We start from the raw sequence: 22222 nt of genomic DNA, 5'->3' as shown, positions 1-22222 counted from the left end.
TCCCCTCTAAACCTTCCACCGACCACCTTAAAACTATGCCCCCTTGTAATACACCCCTCCACCAATGGAAATAGACCCTTACTTTGCTTTGATTTTGCACACCAATCTCTTGTGTGGGACCTTGTCAAAAGCCTTTTGAAAGTCCAAATACACCACATCCACTGGTTCTCCCTTGTCCACTCTACTAGTTACCTCCTCAAAAAATTCCAGAAGATTTGTCAAGCATGATTTCCCCTTCATAAATCCATGCTGACTTGGACCGATCCTGTCACCGTTTTCCAAATGCGCTGCTATTTCATCTTTAATAATTGATTCCAGCATTTTCCCCACTACCGATGTCAGGCTAACCGGTCTATAATTCCCTGATTTCTCTCTCCCTCCTTTTTTAAAAAGTGGGGTTACATTAGCTACCCTCCAATCCATAGGAACTGATAGGACATTGTAGGACATGATGTTCGACCAGAAACAGTGATGATAACAGAACCCATAATAGCTTTTAAGAGGAAAGTAGATAAATAATTGAAAAATAAAATGTTAACTGGGCATAGAAAAGGGCAGGAGAATTGGAGACAAGAGTTAACTTTTTCAGAGAGCCAGCGCAGGCACCATAGGCCAAATGGACTCATTCTTTTGATGCTGCAAAATTCTGCTATTTTATAATTGAGACAAACTTCAAAAAACACACCTGAGGTGACAGACTATCTGTGAGCAATGTCATGGGTAATTTAGGAATTTTAGAGAGCTCCATTTCATCTGTTGTCGGTCTGATTGAAATACACAGATACACTGAGTGTTGGAACTTTGTGGTTGATGAATATTTTACATGCTGAAGGTTAGCGTGGGGACATCTGCACGATGCTGACTTTAAACAATCCAATGTGACATATTAAATGTTCCTTTAGCTATTCATGCACTGCAAAACCATGCAAATCCCAGCCACAGAGCTATGATCCCAGCAGTGGGCAGAGTCATTACATTTGAGTGGCAGTACTAGTGAGGCAGTAACACCCCCGAGACGATGAGCTAGCAGGTAATGCTGAAATGCAAGGCTAGGTGAAGTGAGCCCTGGGTAAGGAGTTCATCTCACACGCACTGACTACATGATTCAAGGAACTTCAGATTGCCACAGATCACTTACACGATTCTGCTAATACTATTTTCTATTTCGGAGATGGTCAATTTGATTTAGAAGCATAAAGTACAAAAAGCACATACTAATGACGTTGATAATACAATGACATCGGCTGTGTCTCTTATCCTAATCGCTCTGGAACTTGTGACTACCCTTTGAAGTACTCAGGCTATTGCAAGAGCACGATACATCTCAAGTGTCACATGCTTCCTGAAGTGTTTCATTTTACATTCTATTGCACTTTTCCAATGAAAAAGAAGTGGTTTCGGGTTAGAATCATAGTGATTTATATTTTTAAAAGGAAACATGTTCAATGTTTATTTCCTTCTCTCAAACTTGACAATTATCTACTTCATGTAGACTGACTTTACAACGAATTTCCGCACTGCCGAGTGCAGAAAATGTGTGCCAGCTTCAATGGACCTTTTCTCTTAAAAGAATCACCTGGCAATGTTTTCTTCTCCTCCTCCCGAAAGCAGCAATTCCCTGCTGGGTACGGCTCCACGGGTCCTCTCTGATAACCCAAGTGTCCATTATACATCCGTGACCCTCAACTGGGAATGTTGGCAAGCTACTGAGAACCAAAGGACATCAGGATGCAGACCAATCCTGTCCTCGTCATCATAGGCAGTCCCTCGGAATCGAGGAAGACTTGCTTCCACTCTTAAAATGAGTCCTTAGGTGGCTGAACAGTCCAATACAGGAACCACAGTCTCTGTCACAGGTGGGACAGATTGTGTCCACACACACACAGACACACACTGTATCCACTTCCAGCAACATGTGCTGCATAGCAATTAGAAACAGGAAACCTAGCCAACGTTTCCCTTCTCAATACTTGGACACTGAGGCCAGTTGTGGTATTCCTATTGCCGTCCTGGCCAAGATTAGTTGACTCAGATGACAAGCTCAGGGCAGGCACCACACTGGACCTTTAAATTTATTTGTCCAGTTTCATAGCAGCGTCACTATGCCTATTTTGCATGACTGTGCCTGTACAGCAAGCTTTAGTAAAGCGAGCCATGTAACAGTGAGGTTTTTTTAAACCAAGCCTGACACTGTCTGTGCTTTTCGCACCACTTCCAGTTGAGATAACGAACAGGACTGTCAACCTTGGCCTATTGTGGAGGGCTGCTGTGCCTTGCCGAAGGCCTCGCACCTCTGCCATGGCTGAAATCCGTTTAGTCCGCTACGAACATGGATTGATCTTGGGCCTCGATAGTCATTGTGACGTGATCAAAAGCTATGCAGTTCACTGAACCACTGGGGAGAAGTTCCACAAAATAACTTTTTATCCTCTCCCGTGACCCCTCCCCACACACCCCGATGTATTATCCTGAGCCAAGAGACGTGACAGGCAACAAGGGGATCATTTTAGCTGTTATCACAAGATGAAAATTGGCAGCCCGCTTTATACCTCGCTCAATTTTCTTTTCCATGATTGTCAAAGGCTGGGCACTATACCTGGCTGTCTCTGATGGTGCCAGCGATGGCTCAGTGATTGCACTCTCACCAATCAGTCAGAAGGTGGTAGGTTCAAGTTTCACTCGAGACTGAGCATATAATCTCGGCGGACACTCCAGTGCAGTGCTGAGGGAGTGCTTATTCGGATGAGATGTTAAACCGAGGCCCCTTGCCTGCCCTTGCAGGTGGATGTAAAGATCCCATGGCACTACTCTGAAGAAAAACAGGGGAGTCTTAGCCAATATTTATCCCTCAGCCAACATCACTAAAATAGATTTTCTGGTCATTATCACATTGCTGTTTGTGGGAGCTTGCTGGGTGCAAATTAGCTGCTGTGTTTCCTACATTACAACAGTGACTACACTTTAAAATGACTTCTACGGCTGGAAAAGGCTTTTGGATGTCCTGATGACGAAAGATCCGTATAAATGCAAGTCTTCCTTTGGGCTATAGTTTGAACACCTTTGCTGTATCTGATCTTGATGAACAGAAATTTCATGAGCGGATAGGAGAGAGTGAAAGAAAACAAAATACAATAAAATTGCGATAAACAACAGAGGTTCCAGAATATCAATTTATTCCAATTTAAAAAAATCATTCATTACAGAATAAAAACTTAGTAGAAAAGCGCAAATTGTACTACATGACATTTATTACAAAAATTAGAATAAATACTTAAAAAAATACTTTATACAAGATTAGTTAACATTCTTTATTGCTTGTGTGCATTATCAAAAAATACTTGTTTAATCTAATAATTAACTCACTCACATTTCAGGATGATTCAGTAAAACAGGTAGGTTCACATGTTAACAGTTATTACGGAGAAAAACCGAACTCTGTCATAAAGCAAGAGTTTTCATTCTTAAAGCGACACAGCAGAGCTTTGACCGGAGAGGCTGGATTTCAGTTAAACTTTACAAAAACAGTAATGCTGTATCTTTCACGCTGCAGCCTCGAGGCAAAGCAAAAGGAGCAGTATTGACCTTTGGGAAATTTAATGATTCTGTAAAATATATATATTTTTAAATAACAAGAGTGCACGCAGTCCACAATAAAAATGCAGCCTTGATCCAGGATTGGCCGAGACTTGTTGCTGTTTTATTCAGGAGTCGACAGAAAATGCATTTGGGAAGGACAGGGAGAATATTTCTGATTTTGCAGTAACAGTTTATAGTTGCCTTCAATAGCAAGTTGGAGCGGTTCTTGACTGTGAACAGAGATGGCATCATAGAAAAGGTAAGTGGTTTTATAGATAACACTTGGTCCATGTGATCTTCTGGACTGGTTTTGATCGCCTGAGGGTGACCGAGAGTGTCTTCACGACCCTTTAACTGTGGTAGAATTTAAAACAACACTCAATGCTGTGAATGAATAATTGATTATCCAATCCGCCAGCTGTATCTGGAATGCGCGGAAGAAAATAAGTAATGCTCCATTGACAATGTGTGCCACACTTGTGAACAGCTAGCATAACGTTCAGGTGTTCATGTGCGCGCTCCATTCAAGAAAAAACATAGTGAAGTTGAAATGAAAAGCCATTAAGCCATCTTTCAGCAATCCAGATGCCGTCCCATGACTGTGGAATTTGCAGTAATTTTGTCACAGTTATGTTTTCCAATAATTTGAAAGTCAACAGATGGTGTCTCTGAAATGCTTTGAAACGCATACTTATAAAGATGACATTCCCTGAATTGACGCCTGGTGGTTTCGGTCGGGCAGAAGGTGTTCACAAACTGATATTGATCCTTAAAATCCAGAGAATGTTAGGACCACATTGATTTAATAAACTCCACAAACATAATAGACAGGATTTTGGTGGGTTAGAGGAATGTTGCTGTCCCGTCACATCAATGATTGGTGTAACGTCGAGTTAATAATATTATACACCTTAAAAGTACAATATAAAACAGACGAGCAGACGGAATGGCTACAAGAAGTACGCAATTAGTTACATCTTTATGTTAAACCAAGCACCATTTTTGATTCGTGCCTCCCAACTGTCATACATATAGTCAGACGTTTGAAAGCGCACACACACAGGTATTCAATTGTAAAAAAATCAAATCTTTATAAAAAGACAATATTGTCAACTGGCATCTGCAAAAATCAGAGGTGTTCCTGTTCGGAGGTGTTTAGTAAGTTGTTCAAAAAACACAAAGTAGTCAAAGAACATCAGTGTTTCTCAGGCAATCTGTCAGTGGTTTGCTTTGTGTTCGTTGCTGCTCCTTCCTAAGGTGCCTGAACCAATTGAATACTTTCAAAGACAAAATTAGAATAATATGTCGCTTACAATTTCCTTCGATTTTTCACAAAGTGGACGTGGCAAATCTCCGAAGGCAAACATGTAAAGCAACCCAGGAAGGGAAGCAAAGTACCCTTGGGCACCCTGACCTCCGCACCATGGGCCAAATCACCTAAACACTCTAGATGGAGGTTTTGGCAAAGTCATTGGTACATTCGTAATGAAGTATAACTGTTACAGAATGTGATTCTTCCCAGAACAGGAATTATGCAGCTGGTTCAGGTGAATGTGTCTAGCAGGCAATGAATGCCCTGAATCTCATCTGTTTGACATCCAACATGGCGACAGAGCCCACTTAAAATAAAGTACTCTGTACCAAATCTACAATAAACCACTGATAACCACCGATGTGGGAAGCTTGGCTCCCAACCATAGCCTGGTCACAAACCAGTTTCTGACAGTCAAACCAACAGGTTCTCAAGCAGAGATGAGAAGGGCATTTGCCTGAGAAACAATGTTTTAGACATTTGAATGCACGTTTAGAGAGCTGCCAAACACACAGGGTCTGAATGAAAAGATTCCCAGACTTCAAAGCGAAACACAAAATCTGAAAATGCACAAAAATTTACTTTCTACAGGAACAAACTCCAATGTTATAAAAACTGGAGCCGAAATGGAAATTGTATCCTTTGCTTGCTTGTAAACTTGTTTAATTCTGTCTGGATTTTTCCAATCACGACAGGAGTGGTTTGATTTTTATGATGTTTAAATGTTGATTTTGATTCAAGTCAGATTACATGGAGCTCAGCTAAAGCAGAACCATTTTTCTATTTCCATTAGTGGTCTATTGATGTGACAGATTTATAACATGGAGTTAACCCAAACTCAATTAAAGAACAATAAATAAACCCAAACCAAATTGGATTTGGTGCATTCAGACCCTGTGGACACTATATTGATTTTCCTTTGCAGGAGTCTGATTTCCATTGCTGGACCATCAATCCCTACATCTGCGGAAACTGAAAATAATTGTATCCAGTAAATATTCAGAAAATCCAAGACATTGACAAGAAACCATTTGTATAGTAATCTCTTTTGATATAAACGCTGGTCTAATAACCTCAAAATCCTATCAATTCTAATTACAAAATTAAATACTTAACCAAAAATAGACTAATCATCAAAAATAGATGATCTGCTTTGCTCTGTGGCTGGAATGGAATTAAGTCGTTGTTATTTTGGAAGTAGCATGATACCCTGAGTTCAATATCTAACCAGGCCATTGCAGAGTTATGTAACATAGCCAAAACTACCTAACAGAGTGTGTAAGGCCTTTAAAATATAGTATAATTGTGAAGATACAAGCTACATAATTGTGTCAGTGCATGTTTGTTTCTTGGGTCATTCCAATCGGGGAATCATAGAACAGTACCACAGAGTTTGTCTTCAGAATATTTACATGGCACTTGAGGTAAAAGACTTCAAATTCTATTATTTTAAACAGCAAGTTTTTGAACACTCTTAAAACATTTACAAAACAATAAAATACAATTTAAAATCTCCGCTGGCCCACTTGAGGCTTTCGGTAACCACATAACACATCAGGACCACCAGCTTGCTCAGCGGCAGGTTAGACCCATGTTTCAATCCAAACATATCTGGAAGATAATTCACATCTCACCTCGAGACTTCAGTCCCACCTTCATTAAGGCAAAAATACTTCATTTTGGCAAGTCTGTAAAGGCACGGAGATGGTCTTTGAGTGAGCACTTTACACCAGCTGTATGCCCTCACATTCAGTCGTTTGTTTACAACTGGCTTTGAGTTTGAAGTAACGCAGATCCTGCCACATGCCCTCAAGTCACAAAGAGGGAAAAAGTAATGACCAGCTTTATGTTTAAAACCATGAACGACATGCTCAATGACTGGACAATGCAAGCAAATGGCAGGAATTGGACTGATCGACTTGGAAAAGAAACCACAATGAGAAGAAAGACATCACTCACTTGCTCATTGAACTCATGAGTTACATCTCCGTGATGTCACTTGTGAGTAACCCTCCCCCCCATCTCCTATTGCTGATCCTCTGTACATAAGACCACAGCACTTACCACATCTGTGAATCAAAGTAACAGAACTCTGAGGGCTAGTTAACGTTGCTTGATAGGTGACTCTGAAGGCCAGGCTACCGTTTTGTTGTTTGAGCAGAATGAGGGTGAGTTCGCAGCATGACTGTTGCACAGTGACAGAGGCTGTTACTATATTCACTATTTTTTCCCTTTGTAACGTGGTTGCATATATTCCCAGGATTAGTGCATCATTTGTTTATGGGCCTGCTACGTTTGAGGTTAGCTTTTAACAAGTACCATAAAGTCACAAGAAGAGTGTAAATTCGTACAGACATAATTCACACTTGTCAGACACTAAATACTGCGCAGCAAATGATTGGGATGCCCGTCAGATAAATGACAAAGAATATTTAAATGATACAGGAATATCTCCAACAAAACACAATACTCTGCAGTCAGTGGGTTGATAATTGGTGGCACTCTCGGATTGCTTTGGCCTTACAGAGATCGGATCTGAGTGACCTCACCATTTTCTTTGTGGTCCATTTCATGCTTCTTGCTGCGTCGATGGCCTGGTCCAGGGAACAGCTGAGGTCTGACAGCTTCAAAGAAACCAGAAAACAGGCGTAAGCAGCAAAATAAATTGCTTGGGTGAAGCACAGCATCTCCCAAACCCACGACCTCTACTATCTAGAAGGACAAGGGCATCAGGCGCATGGGAACACCACCACCTCCACGTTCCCTTCCAAGTCACACATCATCCCGACTTGGAAATATATCGACCGTTCCTTCACAATCCTGGAACTCCCTCCCTAACAGCACTGTGGGAGCACCTTCACCACACGGACTGCAGCGGGCCAAGAAGGCGGCTCACCACCACCTTCTCAAGGGGCAATTAGGGATGGACAATAAATGCCGGCCTTGCCAGCGACACCCACATCCCAGGAACAAATAAAGAAACCGCTGTTAGGGTAGAGTTCCAAGATTTTGATCCAGCGATGATGAAGGAACATATCTCCGAGTTAGGATGGTGTGCAACTTGGAGGGGAACTTGCAGGAGATGATGTTCCCATGCGCCGGCTGTCCTTGTCCCTCTAGGTGGTAGAGGTCGCGGGTTTGGGTTGTGGGGTGCAATACTTCTTCTGTATCTATGCAGCTGACTATTACCCCTCTTACAGTGTGTATATTTGAAATGTTTTCCCGCTCAGTTCTCTTCTTCCTCTTGCTGAGCAGACTGAGATTTGGAATACACCCTGGGGAACTACAGGTGTGAATCTTTGTCCTGTAACTCATGCCAACAGTACTTTGGCTCATCAACCCATCGTACCACTCAGCTGCTACACTTGTATCTTTTATAATCCAGGCCTAAATATAAAGTAAAGGTTGCTTCCCTCCCCAGAGTAGGGTTTCCAAGGCACCCGGAATGAACAGGAGTTTCCCGGAATCAGGGATTCCTCCCCTGAGTGATTTAAATTTCCCGCCCAGTGCCGCCGCCCCTCCCCCACCCCGTGATGTCACCAGCTGCGTTAGAAAAGCCTTCGACTCGGTGACATCACCCGACCACCTCCGCAGAGAGCCGCAACTGCATGGAGTGTAGTCGGGAGGGGTTTGGAGAGTCGGGAATCTGGGGGGGAAGGGGTGGTCTCTGAAATCGGGAAGGGGCTTTGAAATTTAAGGGGGGGAAGAATGGGGGGCTTGAGAGTGCGGAATGGGGGAGAGGGAATCTGGGGAATGGGGCTCCTCGGTTTCCACTCGTCCCCACCCTCCGTTTCCCCTCTTTGCCTGCTCATTGGCGGCCTCCTGATTCATGCAACTTGTCACACAACAGCTGCTGGAGTGAAACCACAAACAAAGATACCCAGTTACAAGGAACCCAACCGTTCTAAGGCAGATGCAATAAAATTTGTAGAAGTCATGTGATCAGGCGTCCCGTGGTCAGAATGTAATGTGATCAAACCTCCAGGAATGCCTCCAACTAGAGTTGGCAACCCTACTCCAGATACATTTGTGTACGAAAGAGTCTTGATCATTGATGATCTCCATGGCCTCACCCCTCCCTATCTCTATAATCTCCTCCAGCCCCACAACCCCCCGGGATGTCTGTGCTCCTCTAATTCTGCCCTCCTGAGCATCCCTGATTATAATAGTTCAACCATCGGTGGCCGTGCCTTCTGTTGCCTGGGCCCCACGCTCTGGAACTCCCTGCCCAAACCTCTCCACCTCTCTACCTCTCTTTCCTCCTTCAAGACGCTCCTTAAAACCAACCTCTTTGAGCACCTGCGCTAATTTCTACTTATGTGGCTCGGTGTCAATTTTTATCGTATAATACCCCTGTGAAGCGCCTTGGGATGCTTTACTACATTAAAGGTGCTATATAAATACAGGTGGTTGTTGCTGCTGTTGAGTTAAGCCTCTTGCTTTACATTTTAGTCACCACCTTCTCCTTTTCACGGTTTGATTATATATAAAAACATTACGGGCTAGAAATTCGCTTCTCGGCGATAATTGTAATTTTTCGCCCAAATTTTTGTTATGGTAATGCTATGGCTAAGAGGCAGTAAATCAGAGCTTCAGTTTGTGCAGCGGTAAAAATTGTCATTGCACGAGGATTCGTGGCGCAAACCGCAATCCTCGCCAACTTTAGTCCGAGGCTGATACCGCTGCAGGTTGGGCCGGGGGAAGGGAAAAACACCAAAAAAGTACATTGCAAAAACCAAATTTATTAAAAAAAAATCACAAAACATTCACAAAACACTTAACTAGCGAATCACTGCAAAAGAATTAAAAAATAAAAATTTTAACTTACTTTTTTTTGCAGGTCTTCACACCTACCGCTGATCCAAGGGCTGTAACGAGCTTTGTCCCGGGCGTTTTCTTTGTCCTAACTACGGGTGCGCTCAGAGTCAGTTTTTGGCGAAAGCGATATTTCGAGTCTTGCACAGCTCCTCGCTCCAGCGGTATTTGAAATGCGCCGCCCCAAGACTTCTCCAAATTCCCCGCCGTACCGTTTTTCGCCAAAAACGACAGAATATCGCAGAAAAAAAACGGTCGCAAGGTCGCCGAACTTTTCGCCCTACAGGTCTATGAAGCCACTGGAATTTTACACACTTAAGCAGATCAGTTTTCCAACATCATCAATTGACCTCAGCAAATGTGACAATACGATAAAGGCACAGAACCATACAATGCAAACAATCTTCTTACCACGAGTGCTTCACCATTAATGTACGGAATATCGTCAGTTGTCGATGGTCGCCGATGATGGCTTTTTGACCTTTTGCGGGCAGCGTTTGGAGTTGGCTCCACCACTTTATATCCAGATGAGTAGTAAAAGCGTGATGGTATTGGCGATGCGTATGTGCAGGCTGGTGCAGAACAACTGACAAAATAACGTACAGTCAATAATTAACACATCAGAAAATGCGTTCAGATTCTTTAAGAACACAATGGTACCTAAAAAAATAATTAGCAAGACAACAAATGAGTTCTTAGTGTTTTTCCATCTAGTGTTAGAGAGTTCCTGTAGAAAAAGTTCTGCTGGAGGGTAGGGGGTGGCGGGTAAATCAGGGCAGGATCAGACTGCTACCTGTAATGTATTTGTTTCAGGGGTTCTTTGTTTAAGAATTCATAGCCACATCATCATCGTAGGCAGTCCCTCGAAAACGTCCCTTGCTTCCACTCTAAAAGTGAGTTCTCAGGTGACTGTACAGTCCAATAGGGGAATTACAGTCTCTGACACAGGTGGGACAGACAGTGGTTGAAGGAAAGGGTGGGTGGGGAGTCTGGTTTGCCGCACGCTCCTTCTGCTGTCTGCGCTTGATTTCTGCACGATCTCGGCGACGAGACTCGAGGTGCTCAGCGCCCTCCCGGATGCTCTTCCTCCACTTAGGGTGATCTTTGGCCAGGGACTCCTAGGTGTCGGTGGGAAGTTGGCCTGATCGAGAACAGTGACGTTGGTGCATCGTTGCTATTAAGAACTAGTTGGTTTATTAACAAAGGTTTAACAATCACATTACACATTACCAGTTCATCCATTAGGCTCATAACTGCATACCTCATCGTGGATGACCCAGACCCAACTGGCTGGGGTTTTATTGAGTCTTGTGAACATCACATGACTGGCTAAGCCACTCCCAATGCAACAGCTCCACAAACCTGTGAGCGTACATTGCACTACCCTGACCCATTTCCCTGGATTGAGGGTGATTAACTTTGCCGAAACAGGCCTACAAGCAGGATCTACATCACCAAGAGGAAGCCCGCCATGCAAGGCCTCAAAATGTGGCGGTGCTGCAGCAGGATCTCAGTTGTAGTATTAAGAGAAGTCCAAATTAAAGGGGGAGCAGAAGGAGTCCCACAGGAACTTTTCACTCTAGGCCACAGACTCAGGTGAGGCCTACAGGAGGTCTGTGATTGGGGTCCCAGGAGGGGAGAGCGGACCAACTTGGTCTCTCCCCCCCACAGGGCCTGCAGCAGACACTGTGCTGCTGCCCCAGGGCACACTGCCACTCCTCTCCTGTAAGTCTCTGGCGATGGTGAGAGGCGGGATATCAGGCAGATTTCTGGGCTGCACCTGCCCCATTGGCATTTACATCAGGCAGTGAAAGCAAGTGGCAGCCAGCTGGCTGACTTCATCTGCTGGAACGGGGTGAAGGGCGGGGGGTGCAGGAGGTGAGCGGGGTGAAGTGTGGGGGCGGTGCGGGGGAGGGGGGATGAAAATCCACTAGGGCGTAGGTAGGGGCAGGGGTGCAGTGGAGAAAAACCCATCCCTAATTAAATGAACTTGAACACATCACCATTGAAATTACAGGTAAATAAAATATGGATGTTCGATTTGGTTGCACATTAACAGAAAAAGTAAAATTCAACAAAAAATGATCACGATGCCAAGGTCTCTTTTATTTAAAAAAAAATCTTTTTTTGTTTCCTTCCATTTAGTCCTACAGTACGACACGACACGACACGACACCGCACGACATGACATGGCACCACACCGACATGGCACCACATGACACGGCACTGCATCGACACGGCACTGCATCGACACGGCACTGCACGACACGACACCGCACCACACCACACCACACGACATGACACTGCACGACACGGCACGACACGACACGACATGACGTGGCACCGCATGACAAGACATGACACTGCACGACACGGCACCGCCGACACGACACCGCATAACATTACACCGCAACGCATGACACCGCATGACACCGCACCGCACGACACCGCATAACATTACACCGCACCGCACGACACGGCACCGCACCACACTGCACGACACGGCACCGCACAACACGACACCGCATGACACGACACGACACCGCATAACATTACACCGCACCGCACGACACGACACCACACGACACGGCACCGCACGACACGACACCACACGACACGGCACCGCACTACATGACACCGCACGACACGGCACCGCACCGCACTACATGACACTGCACGACATGACACCGCACGACACAACAGTTTGAAATCTCACTCAGAGCCACAAAAGTGAAGTCCTTGTTTTTTCATTGAGAGATATACTCACTACGCTTGTGGAGGGTAAGACAGATAGTGTAGGGGTGGGATGTAGCGGGTCGCAGGGGGAGCGTCAGCGATATGCACACGTTGCTGCTTCCTGGCTTTATGGCTCCGTCCTGATTTTCTGTGCGGTTCCCCTCTCGCAGCTAAAAGGGAGAGAACTGAAGTAATGTTCCATTGCCAACGTACACCCTTGTTAAAGGTCGCTTAACCAAACTCACAGTTTACAGATTATGGGCAACCTTTCAAGCGTGTGGGACATCCCAGATGTAATCATCATTTACCAGTTAGACCATGAACTGAGACATGCTGGTTGATGGTTCTATTCCCGAAGCACTGTTTTTCTCGTGACATTTTTCCCCTCGAGGGTGCTCAGCGCCCCGACCCCACGTCCCCATCGCCCCAGCAATGGTGCCAGTTGCCTCAGTTGATGACGGTATAGGAGGGGCAGTCGTGGTGCTAACCTCAGTCACACACTAGATGTCTTGGGGACCTGGGAGGCGGGGTCATTCTCACGGTTAGGCCCCACCCCTTTACACGCGTGGCGGTGTCGCCCTCGGAGGAAGTTATTCATTTGGACTTGAAAACTTCTATCTATATGGTAGGGAACGGTGGCTCAGTGGTTATGTTACTGGACTAATGATCCAGATCCCATCACGGAAGCTGGAGAATTTAAATTGTTAATAAATAAATCTGGAATAAACAGCTAGTGTCAGTAATGGTGACCATGAAACTACCGGATTGTCGTTAAAAACTCTTCTGGTTCACTGATGTCCTTTAGGGAAGGAAATCTGCCGCCCTTACCTGGTCTGGCCCACAGCAATGGGGTTGACTTTTAATTGCTCTCTGAAATGGCCCAGCGAGACACTCAGCTGTCAAGAACGCGACTCACCACCACCTTCTCAAGGATGGGCAATAAATACCGACTTTGCCAGCGATGCCCACATCCCGTGCATGAATAAAACATCCTCTTGCCGTGCCAACTATGTAAAATAAACAACTGGCACCTGAAAGAGTAGGCATGGCAAAGGCTGGCTGGAGCCAAGGGAGGCAGGCACAATGTCACTTCTTATTCGCCCTCGGGTGGAAATTAGATTTCTAGAGATCTGCCGTCTTCTGTGCAAAATATTCAGTCCCCGGGAATTAAAGCCCATTCCGTTAAATGATCCTGGCTGGGAGCAAAGTTGAAATGATTTGGGAGCTAACGAGGCATGTGAAGTATCGCAGCTTACTATGACTCAAGTAATCATTGCAGGCTAAGTGAGGCTTCTTTGGCCCGCAGCAAAAGTGGAATTTTCACTGGCTCAAACTCAGAGAGAGGTGGCCAGCATAACACCTACGTTGCAGCACTGTAGCTGGTGCCATGCCTTGACTATAATGGAATTTTATATTTAGAATGACGCATTTATGGTGCTGCTGCCCGCCAAACCGGAAGATTTTTCGTTGTGGCCATCATCTAAAGAAATCATTTTCACAAAGCAATGAGAGCAACAGATTCAATAGGGGAGGTATTGGCCCTGAAATTCCAGTCCGGCGCTTCCCGCAGGTAATTGCCTCCGACCGGAGAATTTCTCCGCAAGTACCTGGTGGTTCCGGAGGCGCCCCGGATTCCCGAGGGGAGGCCTTCTCTTCCCGCGCTGCGGAGCGTGCTCCCGTCCTCCAGGTTCCCACGGAGACGGTGCAGTCACATGTGACTGCTCAACCAATCAGGTACAGTATTCTCAATTAATAGCAACGGGAACTCAGTATCTACCAGTTCTCATTGCTATTAATGGGAAAAAACCCAAACACAATAACACCAATTAAAAAATAAAAAAAACACACCTCGCATAATTCAAATTAATTGAAATTAAAGTTAATAAATAACTTAGAGGAAAAAAAATTCCAAGTTTTGAAAAAAGTTTTTAAATTATGGTTTAAAATAAATTTAACGTAGTGGGCAGGGTTTTTAAAAAAAAAAATGTGTATTTTTAATTTTATTTTTTATGATTTAAGTGTGTTTTGAGAATCTTGCGCCTGTAACAGTAAGCTATGCACCTGCTTTTATCAGGCGCAAGAGTTTTGAGGACATTTGCTGGGCAAGGTATGGGTAAATCCCGCAATCCTGCCCATGCAAATGTCCTCGCTCCCGAGATACGGATCATCTGTCGAGCTCCAGCCTGACGGATCGGAAAAGCCGGTTTACAGCGCATGTGCATTGTGCGCTGAAAACCGGCTTTTCCAGTGTCTTCCTGGATCAGTACGCACTCCGTGAGCACTCTGTACGCATCCCGTACACACTCCGTACACACCCAGGAGGCCGGGATTTCTGGGCCGATGACTTTTTTGCGATAATGTAAAACAGGCTGCCGCCTTGCTATCATCCGTTTTACGCTATTGCACAAATTTCAAGATCTACCCCTCTGTGTGCTCCAGCTGTAACAGCTGGCTGCCCATCACAATGCAATTCTTCAGTTAAGCTTTATCATGAATATAAAGAAGGCAGGGAAGAGATTAAGTGGCATGGGTTTACTATCTAGTGCTGCTTCATCCATTTGCAGAAATTAAATGTAGGATTAACTTGTTACAGGAAATTAAGGTGCTGCTGATTACCCAAACCATAATGCAATTCTTCAGAACTTTCCTTTGTGTGGGTCCTGCTTTCTAAATATACATTTCAGAATAAGTTGTTTGAATTCAATTTGGGAAATGCTAAACTGGTAAATCCATTTAATCACAATTACTTGTCTGCCTTGTTCCAACACATTGCATTGGACACACTGAAGAATATTTGCAAATATATCAAAGTGGCAGACAGTAAAAGAGCTGCGATGGTCCACTGAGCCGGTCCCACAGCATCATTTCGCAACTTAAACCCGTGATCCCGCCCCATCACGCCCAACCCACCAGCAGCCATGTTGTTTCCTGGGAGAGGCAAACATCCAGAGAAAACACTAAGCTAAATCTAAAGGGAAAAAGAATCGGGGTAATTCCTCTCTGACCTCCAAAGATGATCAAACAAGTACCAGAAGACCACAGTGACCAGGAGACAGCGCCCAATATCTCACCTGCCTCTTGTATGCAGTGATGTTAGCCTCAGCTAGGAATTCATCCAGCTCCCTTGTGAACATTTGTAGTGAATCTGCAATCACTGCTCAAGCCAGCAACTTGTTCCACACTTCAAAGGCCCACTGTGAACAGAAGTATCTCTCGACATCTAACTTTCTATTGTTCCGTAAAGTAAATTCATGTCACCTGGCCTGTCTCACTCAAACGGACTATCCACATGGTCCAAGTCTAAACCTTTCATTACTTTAAAGACCTCAATCATATTTCCTCAACACTTTCCCTGGAGTATGAATCTCAGTTCTCCAAGCCCATGGTGGTAACTAAGGGTCTTGAAACTAGATATTAATCCAGTGGCTTTCTTTTAAATCTTGACCAGAGCCTGTGTATCACCCACCATGTGAGGGGACCGCACTCTAGATGAAGCCAAACTAAGGTCTTATACAAGAACGGTGGGTGTTAGCTCTCTTTAATACATTTAAAACCTACGATAATTTCTCAATTGAGTTTGTATAGTCAATGGTCTCAGAAAGTTCTGAACAGGAAACTATTTTACCCGTGAAACACCATCAGTTGTTACACAATCCAAACCTCTAAATAGGCATGAGCTTCAATATAGACATATTAACCATGTTTATTATTACCGCCAATCTACTTACCATGTTCTGGCTTCATTTCTGATTCTTGGTCATTGCATGCTCCCGATCCTTTACATATAGGACAAGGATTGCTTTGGGGGCTGCTGGTGCAGACAGGAGCATTCTTTGATGGGCCATTTGCTAAAGAAACAAGGTAAAGGCAAAGGTCACAAAGAGCCTTGCAATCCACGACTGAAATGCTAAATAATATATTACACCCTTCGGCATGAGCCCATTTTACCCTAACGAGATGTCAAATATTCGCGGTCAATGTAATGAAAAAGCAAAATTGCACGAGAATAACTAGATCAAAATGACCTTAATCAAAGCTGCACCACTTAAAGATTTTTGTTTCCAGCGATAAGGTGGATTATTTGACTGAAATGTTCATTTGCTTCTTAATCCGATTTTGTCCCAATTCTGGGAGATACTGGAGAAGCAAGAGGTAAGCAAGCTGCTGAAGCGATTGTATTTTTTAAATTTCCAATTAATACATTATTCAATTTTTAAATATTTTTAGATGTTTACAAAATAGTAACATCAAGCTTCCCATCACTCGAGGCCACTTGGCTTCGCTCTCGAGACACATTCATTCAACGCTTGTTATTTCATCTGGGGATGCCTCGTCCCTGAAAATGAAATACAGGCTTGAAGGTCAGACTCACCATCCATCTTTGCTTGGGTTCCTCTGCAGTAAGGGCAGGACTGCCCTCCAGTTGCATATCCCTGAATGGAGGTCCATGGTACAAATAAACTATAATCGGTGCCTGGAAAACAATTATTACCACTTATCATCTTGGCAAAAGCAAGATAACTCTTACATGCTTACGCGATTTGATTGACAACGTTCTTCCTTCAAGCACATCACCTACCAATTATCCAGTGTCAGCCGAAACACTAGCGAGAGCTGCATTCTTCCCAAAGCTTCAATCCACTTTCGATCAGTTAGAGCAGGTAACTGCAGGGTCTCATGGGAGGGAAAGGGGAGCAAGGAAAGGGTACAGTGCAAAGGAGACCGTGATTTTCCTTATGTTTCTCACAGGAGAGTGGGATGTGTGGGAGGAATCCAGTGCTTGGGAGGCCAGGACTTTCCTCGCAGGGCCCAGAGAAGCACTCTCACACCTCTGGCCCCACAAAGGAAAGTTTTACACTTGCCTTAGCAAGCCTCATTGTCTTTCCCACCGGCTGCCGACCTGCTTCAGCCTGGTGGGATGTCCGCGGTGGCTTCCCCACTCTGGTCCCAGTTAAAATGCAATTGGGGCCTCTTGCGTTCATAGGATCCGAATAAGCATTTATGCATGAGTCTGAGTCGTGCCAAAACCAGCGGCGTTAAAAGAGCAGATCACTGGGATTGGAGCGGGAAATGGAAATTTGAACTGCTTGTCTGCTCCCCGTCCCATCGATGGGGGAGAATTAAAATTGCCCCTCTAGTGTCATAAGCAGTCATTTCATTTGAGATTCACTAACCATCCATGTGTATGTGACAAGGATCATAGGCTTTTATCCCTAGCAGGCTGGTGGCCATAAATCCAATTCCTGGGTATCTGAATGGAGCAGGCCTCTGTTCCTTGGTATTCGAGTGGAAGAGTGAGGCGAAGAATGTGTCTGATCCTTAACAACCTAGTTAGGGGAATGCATCTGGACTCAGTGAAGCATTGCACCATCATGTGCCAGCTAGGACATCAGAGGGGCACTACCAGATTAATTGCTCAATGGTAATTAACACAGTTTCTTTGTAAAATCATTCTTTACTCTATAACAAAATTATTGCCCCCTTTACCTGTGTATGGTCCTTTGACTTTAACTGGCCTGGATCTTGGTCCCTCGTGAGAAGAATATCTCTTACTTGTCTGACTGACTGAAGTACCGGGAGCTAGTTTTGAAGCTAGAGGCTGTGGGATAGATGAATATTCATCTGACTCAGTACCTGGAAGAAACACAATTATAATAATGTCACAGTGAAAATGTGTTTCAAGAGAACACCCAGCAATCACTCGTCGGTAAATTAGTGAAGGCAAAATATTGTCAATGTTTGATATTTCTTTTTCTCTCAGCTGATCTTACTCCGTCCTCCATGTTAAATGTTCTTTTATCATCCTTTGTGATTTCAGAGTTCATTGCAGCAGCTATATCTGTAGAATTGCAACCTCCATACCTCTCATGGTGCTTAGTCCATAAACCTAATGATCTCTCTCCAGAGGCACACGCTATAGGAGAAGGATACAGACAACTCGAGATAAGTGAGCTTGGTGGCAACTGGTAGACATGATGGGCACTACAGTTAATGCAAACAATTTTGACCCATATCCAGGGTTCTTCGATTGCATCCACTGTCCATATATTACCCTAGGTAGACCGCATAAGGTACGGTGCTGAAATTACACCGTGGGACACTAGCGTATAAATGATGAACACATTTGTCAGAAATTCCTCTCTGCTTTTTTACTTTAGGCAGTTTAATGGCTCCGCTGAAGAGGAATTTTGGACATTGTAGGAAGTGAATATACAACAGTCCCCACAGTATAATTTCAGGGCCTGGAGAGTATAATGATAATATGAAGTAATTGGCAAAGAGTTCATTCTTAATACTGTGAGAAAAACACGATCAGCACATGAAGCATCGTGTGATCACATAATAGCTTGTTAAATGAGTCCAATCACTAAATATACAGTAGCTCAGAAGATAAAAGGTTTCTTATTATTTTGGAATGGGCTCTGCTCATTGTGTATATTTATGGTTACAAAAGCAAAATACCACGGATGCTGGAATTGGAAATAAAACAGGAAATGCTCGGAATACTCAACAGGTCGGGTAGCATCTGTGGAGAGAGAAACAGTTAACGTTTCGGGTCACAGACCCTTCGTCATTCTGATGCTGCCTGACCTGCTGAGTATTTCCAGCATTTTCTGTTATATTTATGGTTCCTAGTTCTGGTCTCCCCACGTGGAACCATCTTCTCTACATCTACCCGATCAAACCCCTTCATAATGAGGTAGAAACCGAGTGACCTCACCTAAACAGAATCCATAAAATCAGCCTGATTTTAGAGATTTAAAGTTATGAGATAAGAATCACATAACTTGAGTGTGCTTTCATTAAAGAAGAAATTGAGAGGCAGTGTGATCCAGGACTTTAAAATACTTAAAGGCATACAATAAGATGTTAAGTAACCTGACTGACAGTGCGGAAGTGGCGGTCACAAGTCTGAATATCAGCAAACCGCATACGAGACTAAAAGGAATTTATTTTCTTCACAGGAGAGTGGATGTGTAACCGACCTGCAGAAAAAAATCAGCTGATGCTGTGTCATTTATTATTCTTAAACTTCCCAGTGGTTCAACAGGTTCATCCAGTGAGGAACTGAGTCTTTCAGAGCAAGGCAGAACAGGTCTCGCCGGAGTACTGCTAGGGCTGAAACAATGTGCCTGAATGACCTGGCTTAATTAGGGCAATATTGGCCTGGGTTTCTGCTCCTGTGATCCCGCACGTGTGCATATCAGACAAGGACAAGGTCAAGCCTGGTTGTTTAGTCCTCATGAATAAATAACCCAAACCCAGTGACCCTCACTGTCAAAGACTCTCGCTGAAACAATGGGGACAGTACTGGAGGGCACTTGACCGATGGGACTGTACCCCAGGAAGAGGTGGGGAAGGCGAAGTAAGAGAAAAATAAACTATTTCAAAAAAAGGAGCTGGACATGTATTGGTTTTGGACGGGATTAAGGTTTATAGACAAAGGCAAATATTCGATGGGGACCATAGTTCCTGTGCTGTTGGGCTTGGGGGAGGGAGATGTTGTCTGTGGAGGCCAGTGAAAAGGGCTTGAGCAATGGAAATACATATTTTGAAGTGTTGCTGAGTACCTTATGGATCAGGAAGTACGTCCTTCACGTGGTTTTGAGTCCTGAACAGAATGGTTTGCATCTGGTTTTGCGGAAGGATTGGGATTGGTGGGCTGAACTGCCGTTTCCTACATTACAACAGTCACTACACTCCAAAAGTACTTCATTGGCTGTAAAGTACTTTGAGGTGGTCGTAAAAGGCGCTATATAAATTCCATCTTTTCTCATTCCCTTATGCTTCTTAGATTGTAGGAGTGTTGTGAAGGCTATAAGCCAGAGACTCGTTCGCAGGCTGGTTAATCATATGTTAACTGATTGAGACCTTTAAAGCTTCAAAGATCTATATTGACAGCCCGATCTGTAAAATGATACCTCAGAAGTAGCTTGTCAAAAATATTCTTATGCCAGTATATGAATAATTCACCAAAAACTCAGGCTTGATGTTTTGAACAGGCCATATGTGTACACATGTGATATCAACCATTGTTACAGTAAATTGTTGCCAAATCTCCTGAAAGATGACCAGTGGGCAAAATGCACTTTTACCAAGAGGCTGATGTAAAGACAGTGGGCTAGAATTTGCACTGGTTCACCGGCCGGTTTCTCGGCTGTATTGGCCGTTTTGGGCGAGAACAGGGTCGGCGAAAAATTCCCCAGCTGAGGCACGCCAGCGGTTTTGATGTACCGCTGGGGAGCGGACCGCCGGTGTGCAGCGCCCACAGATCGCCCGGACGCCATCTTTGGCTGAGTGGGGACCCGTAGGTAAGTATAAAAAAAATGTTTTCAACGCCCTGGAGGATCAGCGGAGCTGGGCAGGAGGTAAGTAGGTCTACAAGTAAAAGATAAGTGATTGGGTTTTTACTATTTATTTTCAAAATCTCTTGGGGTGATTTAATTTATGTGTTGGGAATGTTTTTTTGATTTTTTTTTTTAGTTAAGTTTTTTGAAAAATTATTTTTATTCTTTTTCTCATGTTAGGCCCAACCCGCAGCCTGGGGGTAAATTTTTATAGATTTTTAAAATTTATCGCCTATTTTCTTTAGGCACCGCCCAATCTAGCCCAAATTGCACTTTACCGCCCAGATTGGGGGGGTGCAAGGCCCATGTTTTTCGCTGGGCAGATTTTAAAATTTTTTCGGGAATTTTCGCCGGCGATAATCTTCCCGGCCTTAGTGGTTTTTTGAGCGGCAATCAGGCGCTGGTGGGCTTTGGGAAAATTCTAGCAACTGTAAAGGGCCCTTCCAAATGTTTTTGAGATTGGTGGAGTGCCAGCCCTTGGGATCTTCCCCCACCAATCGCCAGGGTAGAACACAAAGCGATTTCCAATTTCTCATAGTCCACAGGCCTGGGTCGAAGGTTGGTAAATGGGGTTGAGGTACAGATCAACCGTGATCTAACAGCATGGCGGAATAGGCTCACGAGGCTGAATGACCAACTCATGTTCTATTCGTGCTTACTTTATGGTAGCTTTAATCTGCTGTAAGGCAATGTGACCGGTCCAGATGTTTTTATAACTTAGTTTTAATGTCAGAAAATCAGGACTGCTCTGAATCAGGCCACTGGACTGTACGTCTAATTCTCTGATCTGTATTCCCTTTGAGTAATACCGTGGTGGGCCCAGAATCGCACCACATTTACCTTTATACCTGTGCATTGCCCGCTATTTCTGGGTTTTTCTTTCATATACCAAGAAAAAGTACAGGAACAAAGGGGATTCTATTGATGTGATGATTGCCCACCAGTTCTCAATATGCACCATCTGTAGGCAAGGTGATCTTAGAGTATTGGCCGAGAGAAGTTTAACAATTAAACGTTCCTCGACCTTTGTATGGTTGGTTCTCACAATTGATACAGACATGGTTGGTAGACTGCATATCGTCTTCCTATATTTTTCCTTCCTTCCTGAATACCTGTAACAGCATTCCTTATTTACCTTCCTGCACCTGCCTTTGGCTGTCAGGTGACCTCAAAGGGCCACTACAATTCTCAAAGCTCTCCCAACCTCCCCTTCACTTTCTGCACATCACACAGAGGGAGGGTCAGTCACTGCGGGTGAACATTTGTCCCATTAGATTTACTTGAAAAGTACTTGGAAGCGCACAGATTTGGTGACAAAAAATGAAATATCTTCAAATACGTTTTTTCACTTCAAATGTTCTTACTGACTGTTTGAGCACCATTACTAATTTCTGATGCCAGCTGCAATTTTGTTCAAAGAAGAGGCCATCTATCA

At 44.1% G+C, this 22222-nt stretch overlaps 1 protein-coding gene across 2 annotated transcripts in view; it reads right to left on the bottom strand.

Annotated features, from left to right (window-relative positions):
* Positions 1-3320: 3320 nt before the first annotated feature.
* The window catches only part of akna (AT-hook transcription factor), a 205024-nt gene continuing 186122 nt past the window's right edge, over positions 3321-22222 (bottom strand). For both annotated transcript variants that reach the window (XM_070862780.1, XM_070862781.1), the window contains exons 18-23: positions 17927-18073; positions 16812-16913; positions 16168-16287; positions 12471-12609; positions 10115-10289; positions 3321-7512 (exon numbers count right to left, since the gene is read on the bottom strand). In XM_070862780.1, the coding sequence (XP_070718881.1) occupies positions 7366-7512; positions 10115-10289; positions 12471-12609; positions 16168-16287; positions 16812-16913; positions 17927-18073 (830 nt within the window). In that variant the 3' untranslated portion in view covers positions 3321-7365. The remainder of the gene's footprint in view (positions 7513-10114; positions 10290-12470; positions 12610-16167; positions 16288-16811; positions 16914-17926; positions 18074-22222) is intronic.

The sequence above is a fragment of the Pristiophorus japonicus genome, chromosome 20, assembly GCF_044704955.1.
Source record: "Pristiophorus japonicus isolate sPriJap1 chromosome 20, sPriJap1.hap1, whole genome shotgun sequence".
Lineage (NCBI taxonomy): Eukaryota > Metazoa > Chordata > Chondrichthyes > Pristiophoridae > Pristiophorus > Pristiophorus japonicus.
Note: the sequence above shows the minus strand (reverse complement) of the source record. Positions and strands in the feature narration are given on the sequence as shown.